At 42.8% G+C, this 18,308-nt stretch overlaps 2 protein-coding genes across 3 annotated transcripts in view; one reads left to right on the top strand and one right to left on the bottom strand.

The window, feature by feature from the left end:
* Positions 1-18,308, top strand: part of LOC122529072 (T-box transcription factor TBX20-like) — a 66,162-nt gene that overhangs the window by 25,471 nt on the left and 22,383 nt on the right. For both annotated transcript variants that reach the window (XM_043654855.1, XM_043654854.1), the window contains exons 2-3: positions 164-554; positions 12,030-12,303. In XM_043654855.1, the coding sequence (XP_043510790.1) occupies positions 164-554; positions 12,030-12,303 (665 nt within the window). The remainder of the gene's footprint in view (positions 1-163; positions 555-12,029; positions 12,304-18,308) is intronic.
* LOC122529074 lies at positions 9,451-10,173 on the bottom strand. Its single transcript, XM_043654856.1, has one exon. It carries the CDS (start codon positions 10,171-10,173, stop codon positions 9,451-9,453), a length of 723 nt encoding a protein of 240 aa, XP_043510791.1.

The raw sequence follows: 18,308 nt of genomic DNA, 5'->3' as shown, positions 1-18,308 counted from the left end.
CACAAATCGACACGACAAGCACGATTATTTTACACCTGACCCTTCTATCATAACGGTCAATATTTGTCTTAGGAAGTTTGGAAAGAAAATCGCGAGACAAGAGGTTAAGCCTACTGCAGTAAATGTCGCGATTTAAACTAATGGTAAATTGCGAATGTTTCAGGAACGAGGACGTCACCGGTGAACATAGTTGCGACCGCGACCGTTGTCACGGACGAGGCGTTGCTCGCCGACGACGAGGTGGACAACTGCGAGGGCGAGAGCGAGGGAACGGAGAAATCGACTCAGGAGGAGGACGAGGAGGTCGATGTGGACGTGGAGGAGTGCAGCAGCGTCGACGACGGGCCGGTTCACGGTGTCCCGGACGATCTGAGCACGACGTCCTCCGCGAGGAAATGCCAAGACGTTTACAACGAACACGAGCGGAAACACCGGCTGCGAACCAGTTGCAATTCCGACGAGCTCCGAGACGTCGAGTGTCATCTCGAGACGAAGGAGCTGTGGGACAAATTCAACGACCTCGGCACGGAGATGATCATCACGAAAACTGGCAGGTAAGCGAAACGTATCGATCGGTTAACGTCTCGCGCGACTGACAACGAGAGCAGTAAGGTCGCGTGACGCGTGCAGGTGCAACTGTTAGAGGATGCCCGAATCGGGAATTGAGAGATATTCGTCTCGCTTGGAAATTAACTTCCATTTCGAGGGGCTTTGTCGACCTTTTTTTGAGAAAGAGAGAGAGAGAGAGAGAGAGAGAGAGAGAGAGAGAGAGAGGCGCTAGATAACATTCGGCAAACCGAGAGGTCTCCTCGAAATTGGAGCGAATCTATCGAATTGGTGGAATTTCTTATAAAGAGATTCCTCGGTTGGACGAAGCGTGTTCTTATTTCATTATATACTACTTTTATTTGATTAAGCGAATTCGATTTAATTTTTATTGGCAAAGCACTAAGGGGGTATTTAAATTCTAACGCTCAAATTTTGCATTTCTAATTGTTCGCGACATATTTGACGTTTTTATAAGGAAGAAGTAAAGCTACCTCTTTCTTCAATTAACAGGTCAAGAATCTTTTGAATCAAGAAATCTCCGAAAAGGTTGTTTTGAAATGATTTTTAGCGCGCTTAGATGGAGAACCTTTAGACGGAGAACGAGAAAAAGAAAAAAAGAGACAGTAACACGTTTCTTCGTTTTAAATACACCAGACGTGCGTGTCTTCGACATTCATAGGAAATCGCACGGTTTACGACTTCGATTTACTACGTGCGAACAAACGACGAGACCACTTCCGAATGAAACACGCGCGTTCGGCTAATAACGGGAAAATAAAATTTCTTTTTTTCCTTTTTTTCGGCTGTAATTAGGCAGCGTCACGGCGCGCCGTTACGGCCCCGGTGTACGATCGTTAATTATCGCGGCGTGAACGCGGCTGGTAGCGCGTTTCGAACAAAAGCCAGTCCTCTCGAGCTTCGTAAGCACCCTTCCCCGACGGATACCGGGCAAATTGCGACAGCGCAAACAAAACATCCGACGTGGGTACTCGAACTAATGGATTTCATTGACCGACGTTTTACGAGATATTTAAGGGAGTTTTTCGGTGTAATTTATCGGTGGCAATTTGTGCCTCTTTCTCTCTCTCTCTCTCTCTCTCTCTCTCCTTGTCCCTATGCGCGCGTATACGCGCGTCTACCTTCATTTTTATAGGTATGCTAATAAAGCGGAGGCCGCAGCTGCGCGCTCTAAGGATGCGTGACCACGTTGAAATTACGAGATGTTTGCGCGCAAGGGGAGGCCCCCGGTCTAACGCGCTGTCCCTTGTACACCTTCCTCTGATAGCTTTAAAATGATATCACCCTGCCTATCGGGAAACCGCGAGCAAATCGCCCGTGTTAGATACTGTTTAACTCCCGTTCGTTCCTTCTGCCTACGTTTCATACATTTTTCTACGAAACGCTACGTCGTTTTGTTTGCGCGGTGATACAGGAGCGAAGAATAGCGCGTGTTTCTTGACACTTTCGATGAGAAAATATACGCGAACGTTACTCGTTTTCATAGTACGTTGCCTGTTAATTATCACGTCGCAATTATGCATTCAGCGTAAAGTCCAGAACAAACACACCTAATTACAACGTCAGGGAAGTGCGGGATCGCGATATGAAATTGCGACACGCAATTGAACAGTGATTTACTTTGTTTATTGTTAGCGAAAGAATATTTGGCTGTTTCGTAATTTTAAATGTTAATCGCTCGCGACAGTCGACATTTCAAATTAGCCTCTCAACTAATTACGAAACGTGGGTAATTAACGGGTATCGCGCGATGCGAGGGTTCCGTCGATGTGGAACGAAGTGCGGCAAAATGCTGTCGTAGTTGGGAACACGCGAACAGACGATTCGTGTATGAGTTTCCCTCAAACACGAAAAAAAGTCAAACGTGACAAATGGCTCCAGAGGCGAGACTTCGGTGGCAGTCGTGCGTAATTCTTTGATGGGTGGATTAAAAGAGTATCGGTCAAGTTTTATTAAACAATATAAAATTGGTCGTAATTTGAAAATAAAATTAATGCACATTCTAGGACAAAACATATTAACATTCACATCCAAAATCCAACACTAACACTTACGTTCGAACATTACAAGATATTGCTTTCCTACGAAACCAATATAAATTGTACTTGTATACTTTTGCATGCTTATCAGTGGTAATTTTGCAGCAAAGTTGACGTATCTCGTAGAAAGATCAAGAGACTTAAACGAAATTCGTTATTTATCATATTGAGTTTCGCGCGTATGTCTTGCTTTATGCTAGTTTTGCAATCGCGTAAATTCGCGAGTATCAAGTTGAAACACTCGGGAGGTTAGGTAGCCGTGTATAATTTCCGTGTACATACGAAAAGGTTATATTATAATTAATATATACGTATAAATATGAACGAAACATAAATTATAAATTACACATATATTAAATATATTAAATAATACACGTTAGAGTATAAATTACACGTAGGTATAATTTCCGAGAGTCACTTCGACACAATAGCGAAAATCGATAGTGAAAGTTAGAGAGACGCGTGCACTGGCCAGAAATTAAAAAAAAAAAAAAAAGAAAAAAACACAAATCCATCCGAGCACGTGCACCCGTTCTCGAAACATCTCAGCGAGCAGAATCACACAAGACGGCCGGCTTCGTCGAAACAATATCGGTAATCTAAAGTATTTCGAAGTAATTTCCAGGGCGTGTCGTTGGCTCGACTTTCTTTCTAGGCACGATCGATATATCAAGAACGCGGCGATGCACGAATAGCGTCGTTAGCACGAGAAACTTGGCACGAAATCCCAGCTGAACGAAAACGTCAGTCTCTCGAGTGACAATACGAATTCGGACCAATCAGGTGGAATTGTCTGGCCCTACGGGGCGCCCAGCACCATATACTCCTCTGATTCTTCCTCGAGGACTAGAGACCTCACGGGGTCTCTTTTTTCCCACGTTGGCACCCGCCAAGCGTTCTCTTTCTTTCTTCTACTTCTCTCTTTCCCTTCTCGCCTTTCCCTCTTAATTCTTTTCCCTCCGCGTTGTCGTCGTCTCTTCCACACAGGCCTATATTCGATTTCAATATCGCGAACAAAGCCAATTTCACGCGTGCTGCGAGGAAAAGGAAAGAAAGCCCGAGGTATCGCGGTTGCCTGGCTCGAGCCCGAGTGAACGCGGAGATCTCTCTCGCTCCTTGTAGATCGGCCGATCTTTTTCTCTCGTAACCTATAATCAACGAGTTTTCGCTGATCCTTGCTTCACCTGACCCAACGGCAGGTCCTTATTTTCGTTCTCCTTTCGTTTTATTTCGTCAGAGATCGACAACAGGCCGTGGCCCTCTTCTCGATGTCAATCGTGGAAAGTGAAACGATCGAGGTGGGCGGTGGGAGGCAGGTCTCGCGTACGGGTTAAGGAAACGAGTTCTCGAACGAGAATTTCACGTTGGTTCGCCACTACCGTTGCGCTGGTGTTGTTCGTGAAGTTTCACAGCGGGAAGGTAGCGAAAATCGAAGAACGCGCGGCTCTGTTGGCAGCCTCGCGACGAGTGTATATTTTTCAAAGTTTAAGTAGGTAAGCGTGGACTGCGAAGCAGCGAGTAGAATAGGAGGTGTGGACGAGCAGGTCAACGGAGAGCGAGACAGGATACCGGCGGATAGAGGGTACTCGTCACGCGAACCCTTCATCAAGGTGCCAGCAACCTACATTATATACACTCACACGTGCCCCGGCCCCGGTAGGGTGAACGTGCATGTTACGCGAGAACGTGCACGGATCGCGAAACACGGCGCACGGAACAACCGAAGGAATGAAAAGGCGATACAGAGAAGACGAGAGAAAGAGGCCGAGGATCGCGAGGGCCGAGTTGGTGTGCGAGTTGAAGAGAGAGAGAGAGAGAGAGAGAGAGAGNAGAGAGAGAGAGAGAGAGAGAGAGAGAGAGAGAGAGAGAGAGAGAGAGAGATGGAGAAGCAGGAAGAGCGAGTGGGAACGACAAGGAACCGCAAAATGTCTATTTGTCTCTGTTACTCTGTTGTTCTCACGGTTGCAACCAAAACTCGAGTAGATACGTCGGCACAAAGAGAAAGAACCGAGAAGAAACGTCCAATTTCACGTCTGAACATGCGCTCGATGCGAACATAATTGTACAGGATACATCAACAGGATGTTGGAAACAGTCTTCACGATCTTTGAATACTGTATATGTCAATAAAATTTGTTGAATTAATATTCAGGGATTTCCAGAGTTAAATGATGATGATGGTTGATAAATGTACGTTTTAATCTTCTATAACATCGTAAAACTTGAAAATTTTATATGTATTAATAATATATTAATAATTATAATATATATAATATATATAATATTAATATATTAATAATTTTATATATATATTAATAATATATTAATATATTATAATAATTATTAATAACGACGATTATATTATTATATTATTTATATATATTATTAATAACGATAATTTATAACGATTGTTGATTGTCAGATTTTTAATTGGACTAAACAATTAACCCCTGCAAACCGGAATCCCGTTTACTAGGAGATTATCAATTAATAAAACTAACAACATACTTCGCCGTAACTAATAATATATATTAGTAGGTATTATTATATTAATCAACACGTAGTTAATAGTTAATGAAGTCTCGACGGGTACAGTTCTTGAACGACCCGAGAACCACGGAGAGTTCTTTCAATTGCAACTGAAAACTCGTTCAAATATGCGCATACATCAACATAAAAAAACGAACGGGGATTCCGTTTCTCACGTAACTCACTCGAACATAATATATATATATATACACGCCTATACGTGATAAAGATTAAAAACGTGCTAATTATCGAACGGACCGCCTCGAGTAGCTAGGTGCGACACGGAAAGAGTCCACGGACATAATTATAACAGAGACAACACCTGGCGGTGTTGCAAAGTCGTTAGCTTGGCAAACATTTAAGTAACTCGGATGGCCTTTCGGATCGCTATAATATCCAGTGCTTCCGTAATCCATTTGTAGCAGCCCTTCCGCTGGTGGTTCTGTCCTCGGGGCTGATGGCTTCTCCGACCACTCTCTCTCTCTCTCTCTCTCTCTCTCTCTCTCTCNAATTTGTCGGAAGCCTTGCTCTATTCTATTTCGTAGTATTTCAGCATGTTCAATCGATGTTGCGTATACGATAGATTTTAAATGTCCCCACAAGTGAAAATCTAATGGATTCAAATCCGGGGAACGAGCAGGCCATGCAATAGGACCTCCACGACCGATCCATTTATTTGCAAAGTGTTGATTTAAAAATTGCCTAGCCACTCGGCTAAAATGCGGCGAAGCTTCATCATGCATAAACTGCATACGAATAATCTAATATCGACTTGGAACTTCCTCTAATATTTCGTGTAAACGCGTGCTCAAATAATCAACGTACTTTGTGCCTCTTAGTTTCCCATCAAGAAAAAAAGGTCCAATTAAAAATTTATCAATTATTCCTGCCCGTACGTTTAAACTAAACTGGTGTTGAATGCACAATAACCTGTGGGTCCAATTGTGATTATTATGAAAATTGTTCAAACTAAACTGGTGTCGAATGCACAATAACATGTGGGCCCAATTATGATTATTATGAAAATTGAATGTACCATCCCTGGTGAAACTAGCTTACTAGAGTTTACTCTGTTTATAAAATTCATTATATCTCATAAACGAAGACAGATAGGACATATATTTATATGACTTTTTTTTTTTCATTATTTTTAGGCATACAATCAGCTCCCGAAGCGGGTCCCACAAGTTACGAAACACCCTGTATACTATATATTCTCTCTCTCTCTCTCTCTCTCTCTCTCTCTCTCTCTCTCTCTCTCTCTCTCTCTTCTCTCTCTCCACCCCTGAAATGTATATACGTTGCTCCCGCTATAGACCAACAAGCCAGATGTACGTATGCGTTTGTACGTATGTGTATATACGCGCGTATGCGTATATTTCGAGGCTGTTGGGGTGCTTTGGGGTCGAGGTGTTCCTGCGATTATGGCCTCGTTAGCCACGGCCCATGGAGGGCTTGTTTGTTTCTGCCTAATTTGACAGGGAAATACGCGGTACAACGAGAGACAGCCATTTTAGGGAAGAGAGAGAGAGAGAGAGAGAGAGGGGGCAAACGATCTTTTTCTGTTCGATCGTACGAATCGTTTAGTTTTATTGTTCCGTTCTATAATTTTCGTTTAATCTAACCCGACGTTTTTATTAAATTTTTGTACCATAATTTTCTCGTCATTGGAGGAAAGAGAAAGAAGATTCCAGTGATTTGATGTGCAGAGGAGCCTCGCTTAGGTGAAGCCCTATTTTTTCGAATGTCTCAACAAAGAATACAACGTTTCTTAGTTATTACCCGACACTCCATTCTGACAACGTGATTTTTAAACGTGAAGATATTTGTGTCATTCACAAATGTTCATTAAAACCATCAGGTTATAAATGCGTAACAAAAATTTAATTACGCTAATAACGCTCTTCTATATCTCGATGTAATCTATATCATTGCGACCAGTACGAAAAATTGTCGCGTTTGTATAAAGCAACGCTCTCAACTCAGGATACGAAGAATTAGACTGTACGCCCGACGAAGAACGCGCGCGTTATTATCTAAATTGAATAAAAAAATCGTTGTTGCATTTCCAGCGATTCAGTAGGTAACAAATCAACGACTCGCACGTCGTGATTCTCTATAAAGATAAGGCCGATCGTGTTCACGCGCGAGATGTATACGGGGGTGTAGGAGCGCGACGAGAAAATGGGGACGAGGGCGAAGGATCGGGGGGGAAAGCTAGATTGACTTACTATCGATACTTAATAGGCGTTTCGATATATTCCTGTTCCATCGTTGAACGCAGGAGGAACTACCCTTCGGGGCGGTTAATTTTCTCGATGATATATTACAACAGAATCGTTGTACGCTGGAAATTCGTTTCGAGAGAGGGGCGATTCTGAAACGACCGAGGGTGGCGAAACGGTAATCGCACGGTCGTTCGTTTTTCTGGTAATGCGTTCACATTAGACAAGTTTTGGTCGGACGACTGACTCTCATATCACCCTCAAAAATATATATATATATATTTTTAAATTATTTTTACATTTATACATTTCTAAGTGCGTTTATATAATCATTCGATAGTTTGTCGTTTAACCATGGCAAGCGTATAAAGAGAGTTTACATTTGTCGTTAACAATTGCGATTGACTTATTAAGAAGGGATTGAAAGAAACAATTGTTCGAAAGGAGAATAGAAAAACTGTCGTTGGTAGGTTAGAGAGTTAATAATCCGATCAGATTAGAATTTTTGCAAGTTCCACGCGGATGCGAAATCGATAAATTGATTTTATTGAATTTTATGAAACGATTGCGCAAACATTGGCGAGTTCTTTGTCGAGCAACTATATCGAAAATTAATCAGAGATGTCGATAAGATATCAAACGAAGAGAGTTTGACAGCGTGAGCCTTTTAATTAAACGACTCGAAGACGATCAACTCAGAAACCTGCCGTAAACGCAGATCTTGAGATCGTCGATTCTTCAATGGCGCGAGTCGCGTCGTCACGTCGTGCATATTTTCGAGTGAAGCGCGAGGTAACCCATTCAAAAGACACCTAACGAGATCTACTTTCGGGCCACGGATGAAAGAATAGAATTTCGCGCGACGTTCCATCATCGTTATCGCGATCGTTTCAAAGAGAGTGTGACAGACAGTGGTAGAGGCATCGAGAAGGCTTGTTCATCCGTGAAGCGATCTTTTGCGGTTGGTGATTTTCAGGCGATTGCGGCGTTTGCGGTCACCGAGGGCTCGAACCGATCGGCACCGCCTTTCAATGAACGCGCACGATTTGTGTCGCGTTCTCGTGGCTTTCAACGTGATCGTCGTTAAAGTTCACCCGTCGACTTTCGGACGATTTGTCTCGTTTGCTGCAACGTTCAGCTCGTCGCAAAGGCTTGAGGCACTTCGTGGCTCAAGAACCTCAGAAATGAAAGGAAACAGTTATGTGTATTTAGATGATATCTTGATTCATGTTTTCAAAACTCAACTTGATCCCCGCGCTCATAGTTCAATTGAACGCGTCTTCGAATGTAGGCGAAAACTGGATGGATGAACTTTTGCATCGGAACAATTATTGCGTTTGCAACGCGTTATTTGGAGGACTTGGAAGCCAATCAGTGCAAGTTGTTTTCTATTAGAGAATGACTTGTGTCGTATAAATATATTTTTATCGAATAAATGAAACAGTTTAGTTGTAATAAATATATTTTTATTGAATAAATGAAACAGCTTAATTGTAATTTTGTGATGGCTGTATTGGTGATAATATTACAATGAACTCTTGCATCAGTTGAAGATATCGATAATTAAAAGATGTTTTTAACGAGAAGTGACGCACTAATTGGCTTTTCGACTAACTCTTCAATCGCGTGTGACGAAATATTTTGTCATGCCAAGAAAGTAAACCACCTTGTTACTTTTGTGTATTATTGTCACAACAACCTACATTATCGACATATAACTTATGAAAATAATTATCAAATGTAGCTTCAACAATTTCAACATCAACATGGAATAATTAAACATTAGTCATATTTCGCTGCATCTGCGCGAAGACCGAGTTAGTGCTGAAAAGAAGTCAATTTTTCATCGAAAGAGATTCTCAAACAGTGTTGTAGTTTTATAGAACTATTTCCAACGGAGGGTAGCTAGGAAATATATTTTCAAAACTGTAATTTCCTGAATTCGAAAGTGTCACAGGCACAGTTTCGTCTTTCATCTATCGGACCTCGTGTTTATATCGACAATAGAGAATAGCGAGAAAGACAAGAACGCGTTGGGGGTGGGTGAATAAAAAGCAAATCGTTACCGGTGAAAATAAATCCAGTGAATATTATATCGGAACTCTGCCGGAGAATTTCCAGCTGAGTATAGCGAGGATTCCGCAGATCTGACTGGACAGAAAAATTTGATAAGTCGGACTGTGCCTGGCGAATATCGCCAGCAGAAGGAGCAAACCGACGTAGACTGCCGTGTTGATCAGAGAGCAAGGACACGACGGCATTCTCGTCGATCCGAGCGTACGTATTCCGCGTATTCCAGTGTTGGCGATACTGCGAGCCAGGATCGACGCGTCCTCGGTCCGTTGGCGAAGACTTCTCGTTCCCGCGGACACCGATCTGTATCTCGACGTCACCTCGTGAACAATCTGTTCCGTAGTTTGCACGTGTTTCTCTTCCATCGTCTGCGTTCCTTCCCCTATCATCTGTTCAGTTGGGTAGGGATTATCCGCGTCTTTGTCTCGCTCTGGTTTCCCATTGTCCGGCTTGTAACGACTCGACGTTGACAAATCTTTCTTCGGTCTCTGCGTTGGTTCCGGCCGAGTCTCCCTCGTCGGTTCCACCGGAAGTGGATTAACTGATTCCTGCTCGATCTCTTGGTCCTTCATGAGCACAGCGAGCAGGTCTTCCTGGCAGATCCTCGCTCGAATACACGGCGGTAGCTCATCCAAGATCGACATGACGTTCTGAACGCAGGTTCGTCGACACACTCTGTTCCGCGGGTTGCACGGTCCCGGGCAATCGACGAATCGATCGGCGTGCCTCGGCGAAGTCATCTTTCTTTCGCGCGACGACGCTGAAACTCAGTGTGAAACTCGAGTAGGCTCGAGAAGGCTCGTTCGTTCGTTGTGTTCTTGGAAGAGGAGGGAAGGGTTTCAAAACGGTCGGTGTATTTGGGCGCCGATCGTGGCGACGTCAACGAACACGCGCATCTGTCGGACGCGTGCGCCTCGACGCTGGAGGTGTTGAAAAGTTGACTGCATATAACGAGGTTCAAGGGTGACTCGCTCGTAACGAAGCTTGAAAGGCCTGCGGGCGCTCCTTTCAATCAAACCGACTAGTTAGACGCGCCTCCGCGTTGCTTTCAAACTCGAGAACTCACCACACGCGCTCGCCAACGAATCGGTCGTGCCAGGAACCTCCGGGGACGCGTCGCTCTTTCGCCTGCCTGACTGTGTCTGCTTTTCAGAAACGCGATTCGCTCGTCCCGTAAACGCTTCGCCGTGGTTTTCTCGTTGCACGCATTTTTTTTTTTTTCTTTTCTCCGTTTCTTTCTCCTCTTTTCAAATCGTTTTACCGATCAATCGGTTTGATCGTCGCGTTCAGCAGTGGTTTCCCATTTTCGCCGAGGTTAAACGTCGAATTTTAATTAATCGGTTCGTAGGGACGAGAGATGGACCGATAACTTCAGTGCAATGTCTCTTGTATATTTGTATACTTGTGAAACATAGGTATATATCTACGTGTGTATATTCATAAGTATGAATAATAATATACATACGTTTGTATTTTACAAGTGTAAATATACATACATAGATGTTAAGTATACTTATTATATGAATATGTATGTAGGTACGTGCATTGTAAATTCTACAATTTCTTTAAATTTTCTAAAATTATAAAATCTAAACTATAAAATCTTGAAAAATAAAGATATAAATATCTTTGGAATGCTTTTTTATAGCTAGAAAATTAAGAAACAGAACATTGGACAATTTTAATTTAACTTGACTTGTACAGGACTTTTTGGTATAAATGTGCATAATATATAGAACAAAAAAATTACAGGCAACAGTGAGCTTACAGTTAAACATGCGGGATAGAGATAATTAACATTAATTTACCCGTCTAAGTATTAAATTATTACTAATTTACTAAAATTAATAATTCAACGTTACTTAATTAGCATTAAATCGTATTAAATTACACTAATTTCTAATTATTAATTATATTAAGTACTACACTACTTAACTTAATGCTAAATTACTAGACCAAATTACTAGTTTAATAGTCCCAGATAACCAAACCAGTTTAATAGTCCTAGCATGTTAGTGTAAACTATAAAAGAAACAGAGAAAAAAGTTTAATAGTTGGTTGAGTGTGTGGCGTAAGGCTGAGGAAAAATCATCATTAAAATATCTCGTTATTTAAACGTTGACACATTCGGGACTCAGCCACGAGAAGTAAATTTTTTCTCTTTTTACGTTGTTTCATAACGTGTCATTACATTTTCAGTAGCAGTACGTTATTATAAATTCTAGAACATGGAAAAATTCATGGAAACTGTTAGTTACTGCTGATTTTTATGCATTTGAACATCTGTTTCAAGCACGCAAATAACTTGGAAAAATGTACATATAGTCTTCATACGTAATAAATATATAACATAATGTAATAATAGTAACATGCTGACAAACAAAATTGAAATACAATATCTTTTATAATAACCAGCAGGTAAAAATATTCTTCCATTTCTTTTTTTTTCAATCATCTTCATAAAAATATGAAATTGCATAAGCATCTGCGATCACCGATCGTCTTGAATGTGTCAGTGGATCACGTTTCATTTGCACGTGAGTTGCATCCTGCATGTATGTATGTATGTATGTATGATATTCTCGTTCTTTTCCAGACGAATGTTCCCGACGTGTCGCGTCTCGTTCAACGGATTAAAATCGGAGGGCAGGTACGCGGTGTTGATGGACATCGTTCCAGTGGACAACAAGCGATACCGGTACGCGTACCACCGGAGCTGTTGGCTGGTCGCGGGGAAAGCGGATCCACCGGCGCCGGCGCGGCTCTACGTTCACCCGGACTCGCCGTTTACCGGCGATCAGCTACGAAAGCAGGTGGTCTCGTTCGAAAAGGTCAAGCTGACGAACAACGACATGGACAAGCACGGCCAGGTAAGAAAGAAAGAAATTTCGCGAGACGAGCCGCGTGTTTCGCGGACCCTCGTCAACCAAATGTGGGTCGAATATCGATCTCTACCGCGTTTTTTTTACGACTGTGACATTCGAACGAACGTTGCGCCCGAAGTCTCAGTGGGGGGGGGGGGGGGGGGAGGGTTTGGATCGACAGGATTCGGCCAAAGTCTCGTACCGCACGCGAGCGAAACGGGCGTTTGCGTTATTTATCGCTAAATTCACACATTCGCGCGTTTCCTCGAGAGCGTGGACCCGGACGTGGTCGTGCATAAGCACCGCGGGAATAAGACGGAAGATTTAACGAACGACCGATGCCAACGACGTGGACAATGCTCGCGGATTACAGCGTCATTTTTCACCGGCGGGAATCGCGGCAGTTTCGCTCTGGCATCGAGGCATCGGGGACGCCGTTGACGAGATTTCGGACGTTGCCGCGCGAGCCGAAAATGGCCTCGTAAAACGAGTACGTGACGTTACTGTGGAACGTAGGCGTGACGTTATCATCGGCAGTGCTCGTTAATCGTGGGCGTCGAAGCTGCTAGCCTGTGAAACGTAATATTCCGTCGTTGTCGTCGTTCGCGCAGATCGATCTCGCGGTGTCCGACTGAACGTTGACCGTCGTTCTCCAGCGAGCGTCAGACGCATTCGCGCGCGAGAGCTCGCTTAAATACGAATATGTAGTCACACTTGAAAGTCTTCACACACAATTTAAAACAGAAACACGCTTTGTCAGATTAACATTCAAATTTATCCAGCTGTTATATTCGGAGATTCCCTGAACTAAAAACGATACGGTTAAAGGGTTATATGTTCATTTATTCACGTTGTAGGTACTTCAATATATTTTTGCAAGAACACCAAATGTATGATTTGTTAACACAATTATTAGTTGTCAGATTCTTGATCCATTCAACTCGTTTGTTTTTTTTTTTTTTTATACGGGATTTTTAAACGCGCGCAGAAAGAGGCAAAAATTTCCGATGCACGTCAATAATCGTCCATCTGTAACGTTCGGGGATTTTCCGGAGCAAAATATCTCTCGTCAATCATTCTGTCTCCATCGTCGATCACAGCTATATATACATATTTGAAGCAATTTAGTAAAACAGCTGACTCGACATTTTTGGAAGAAGGTCGAAGCTGAGTGTGCGATTTGAAGCGATTTCAGTGAAATCGAATCTCGCTTGAAAATCGCGTCTCGAGAAACGAAAGTGATTGGCCCTCTATCGTGTAATTACAAAGGGTGGTACGTGACGCATCTAGACGTGTGCGTGCACGCAATACTTCGCCCGGTCGAGACGCCAATGGTACACAGAGGCAGATACATTCGCGATCCGGCGCCAACTTCAAAACGATCGACAGGGCAAATTCCTTGGAATTCCGCCGATTATTTGGAAAGAGGTCGCGGTTAGGGTGGCAAAGTCGAGTACGTTTCTTTCGTTGTGGCAGAAATATCGCGACCGTAGGAAGTTTGCGTCGTAAAAAGTGTAACTGTACGGCGAGAAGAGAGAAAGAGAAAGAGAAAGAGAGAGAGAGAGAGAGAGAGAGAAAGAGAGTAACATCGCGGGAGAGATCCAGGAGAGAGAGGCGAGAAGCAAACGAGGGTCGCGCGAGAACCGTCCGCTTGCGGACTGGCCATAATGTTACGAGCATTACAAGCGGTTGGTGGTGGTGTCTGTCGTAGGTGGTGTGTATAGTAGGCACGACGGCATGCCTATAAGCTAATAAATTGAATGGATGTTTGCCCGGAGCTTTTGTCATGATGATCACGAGTAGCCCACGCTTGGGCTGTTGAGCACCTTTTGAATCTCTCTCCGCAGCCTGTTCCTCGCTCGCTCGCTCGCTCGCTCGTTCTTCTCCGCTTCGAAAATCTCGCGCTCCTTCCCCCGACAAACTTCCTTTCGGTGGGCTCGCTCGTGTGCCTACGTTCGCTGTTCCGGTTCGTACCGAGACGCTCCGTTCCGTTTCTGATCCTTATCTCCGCGCGATATCGCGCGCATCGACATTTACAAGTTCACGTACAGCCAGTCCTCGATACGTAGCCGCAACCGCCGCGTCGTTCAAGTGGTTGCGCACCGGACGAAGAAGATGCATCTGCTTCGATCTAGCTTAATTATATCTCGCGAGATATGTACGTACACACACGCGCGCGTGTTGGAGAGATTTTTCGACTGGACGAAGAAGCACGTTTCAAACAAGCAGTTTACGGTTCCACGATGTCCGTTTCTCTCGTTAAATATCAGTTTAACGGCAATGATCTATGAAAATGACGGAACAATCGAAGGACTCTGGTGCAAGAACCAGCAGCTAAGTTGTGTAATTATCGAGGCTTTTGTGAAAAGCGGTGTTGCGAATAGAATCCTCGTTTCTGTATTCTGTGAACTGGCAAATAATAACCGAGGAGAGAATCGAGGGATACCAGGGATTAATTTTAGTATTTCTCAATGGAAATCATATTTCTCGATATTTTACGGAGTCGAGCTCCCTCGATTATTGGCTTCGTCCCCCCTCCCCCTCGAGCACAGCGTGTGTCGGTTCTCCCGAAGATGCCGAGTCGCGTTCTACGGCGATATTTACTGTTTACTTCGTACATACTACCGTGTTACCGCGGTGCAACATTGTAACGATTCGTGCATTTCCAGAGATGCATTTTTTAATAGGTACGGCGCGACTCGTGCCGTATACCGAGAAACGTTGGCGCGTAAAAAATAGACGTAAACGTAGGCGAATATACGTGGCGTAGTGCGAAGGAAAGAAGCTCGGTGAAAGAAAGAGGGAAACGAAAGGGCGAACGAAAGAAGGAAAGAAAGAAAGAAAGAAAGAAAGAAAGAGAGAGAGAGAGATAGAGATAGAGAGATAGATAGAGAGAGAAAGAGAGAAGGAAAAAAAGGCTAGGCAGGCGAGTGTCGAGGAACAGACACACCGGTTAAAAGCAGTCGTGGTGAGCGGAGTCGAGCCGGGAGAGCCGGGAGAGCTGGGAGAGCCACGCAACGCCAGTCAACTCTCAACTCGACGACTCAAGTGGTAGGGAACATTCCTTCGCTACGGCCACTATTTCATCGTTTCGTATGACGCGATATTATAAGACCCCCGCCTGCGTGTTGGCTACTACACGGTGGTCCAAAAGCAAGCATCCACCTGCGACGACCTGAACCCTCCGCTCTACGATACCCTCTGCGGGGAGGCAAGCATTTTCCCGCGCGCTGCTTCTCCCCGTCACCGCTATTCACCGATGCTCTTCGCCTCTCTCCGATATTTTTTCTCCCGTTTAAATCTGAATTATCGCCCGAGAAACGGTACACCGGGGCTCCGACACTTTTTGGGACGAGCGCGATACAAAGTCGAACAGGGCCCGCGAAGAGATCGAGTTTAACTCGTCGGGTCCTCGACTCTTTGCTTTTTTTTCTCCACTCTTTTCTTTTTTTTTCTTTCTTTCTTTCTTTCTTTTTTTTTTTTTGCTTTCTTTTTTCTCCTCGATCGTAGATCTGTGGCCGGGGCAAAAAGCGGCGACAAAAAAAGGCAAGATCGAATTCTTGTGATCCTGTATCGTTGTCTCTCGTCGACGTACTGTTTTCACGCTCCCTTTAGGAATACGCGAAGAAATTAGAAAGAAGGTTTCTTTCCTCTAAGATTAGGAAGGTAATCAGAATTTCTTCTCTGGGAGGAAGGTTGTTAAGTAGTTGTTAGCTATTTGCTCCAAATTTAAATCTGAACCTAATATGATATGATAATGTAATAAAATAGAAAGAAAATAATGTGATGCAGTTGTCAAATTGTGTTTTCTAATAATCAGTGAAATGGTAAAGCAATATAATGGACAAAGTAAAATGGAACATGTACCTACATCTATAATCGTTGTGTAATTTGAAAGTGATATCATTTCTGAAAATTTTATTTTGTATGTTTGTTGCTTCGTCATTACATTTCAAATTAATTCGATATTTAAAATATATAATAATCATATAATAATACATTAATAAATTATAATATAATAATATTAATATCATATAATAAATAATATATATAATAATATAATTATTATTATGCCTTGGACTTTAAATTGGGACAAGCAGTTGCAATTAATTAATCACGTTTTCGCTCTTCGAGTAAACTGAAATTCTGGTTTATAGAGAGTTTACGTTGCGGGGAAAAATATTTTCTCACAACGTTACACACGATCGCGAGAACAGGACGAGCATCGGGATCGAAAGGTATTAATAATTTCTTAACACGGCGCGCTTGTAGCACCGGGAATACCAGGAAGCTTTAGCCATCCGTAATGCTGAGATTAAAAATGATTTATGACACATTCGACGAGGAGATGGCGAATATTCAATTGGGATTTATGATGTAATTGACTAAACGGCAGATGTATAATAGCAAGGCGCGACTGATACGAGCAAATCCAATGAAACCGTGAAACTCATTATAATCGACGTTGCCATACTTTGGACGTACATATATCGTTTCGATTCTCCCGACAGAAGTTACATCAGTTTCCACGATGCTCTCGGCGTTATCAGTTTCGAACGAGCGAGAAATGAGTAAAATTCGAAGACGAACGACGTTGTTGAATCCCTCTGCCAAGTATCTTGGAGAACGATGATTCTCACGATCACACGTGGAACGTCCTTTAGGCTGACGTCAGGTATTAAGTTTCGTGTCTCGGCTTCCTGTAGAAATATCTGAGCGAGTGGAAATTTCAAGGCGGCAAGAGGAGGAATTGACAATTGAAAATTTACGATTTTTATATAATATATCGAAATGAGTTCTTTTATGAACACTAGAACTGCCAAGGACTAAAGCATAGAATTTTCGTCAGAGAACGTTGTTAAAGCGAAAAAGATAGAAATACGATAGAATACGCAAACTTTTATTCGTGTATTTTATAAAAAATCATTTAAACCTCTAAAAATAGACTATTTTGCATCTGTGATATATCTAAAAAAAAATTATGAATCAGTCATTTTGACCACTTTGGTAATTCTAGCGTTAAATTTAAATAGATCCGATAAAAGCAAGACAACTGGAGAAACTACGCTTTCAGAATTAAGCGTTACTTTCTTGATCAAAGTAGTTTTCATTCGTAACAAGACTCATTTATAGAATTCATAGGTATAATGTAATGTCACATGAATCCCTTTCTGTTCGTCAAATTAAATAACAGAGGAGTATACTATGGAACAACAAAAAAAAGAAATATAGAAAGTCCACGTTTCTTTGAGTTCTAATACGATGGCCCAGAAGACGCACTTATGTTCCTCTGGTAAAGGAAAAAGAAAAGAATTTTAACGTCAAACATCCTGCGTAGAAGAAACAAGTCGGAAATCCAGAAATCTGAGAAATTATTAATTCATAATTATGGTTATCGAACATGTCGCGTGGTCATTTAACGTGTATTTCCAGAAAATTGATAAACGACTAAACGTTGGTACAAAACATTTATTAACGACTTACAAACATTTATAAACGACTAAACATGGATGCAAAACATTGATACAAAAAAATATGGGAGCGTCGTTCAGCGAGCGCGCACGATCACGAAGGAAATCGGTGTTGTACGTTCGGTGGCATCCGTACGAGTCAGAGCGAACAGAGTGGAGCAAATTGGAGTTCTGACAGGTTGCAGTGGGGTGTCCCACTATCCAACGGCGCGGAGAAAACGGATAGAGGCACCCCGGGATCCCAGACACCTATAATCGTACGGGCATAAAGTTGCCCGCTTGGAAACCTACGGCTGGGTCTACTCGGGCCGCGTACTCGTTATCCGGGCTCGAATTAAATTCGAGATCTTTCCTCTTTTTCTTTTTTTTATTCCTATTGTTCATCGGGAGGACAGAATCTCGCGGAGGAGGACATCGTGCGCCGCGATAACGTTGCCCTTTCGAACGTTTCGTCCTTGTAGCATCACGCCGACGGCGACGAATGAAAAATTTTTCAAGCTATTGCATAACCGTAGATCACAACGCCTGTGGATATTAACA

Source organism: Frieseomelitta varia, unplaced genomic scaffold, assembly GCF_011392965.1.
Source record: "Frieseomelitta varia isolate USP_RPSP 00005682 unplaced genomic scaffold, Fvar_1.2 scaffold_277, whole genome shotgun sequence".
NCBI lineage: Eukaryota > Metazoa > Arthropoda > Insecta > Hymenoptera > Apidae > Frieseomelitta > Frieseomelitta varia.
This window is presented reverse-complemented; position numbering and strand designations above follow the sequence as displayed.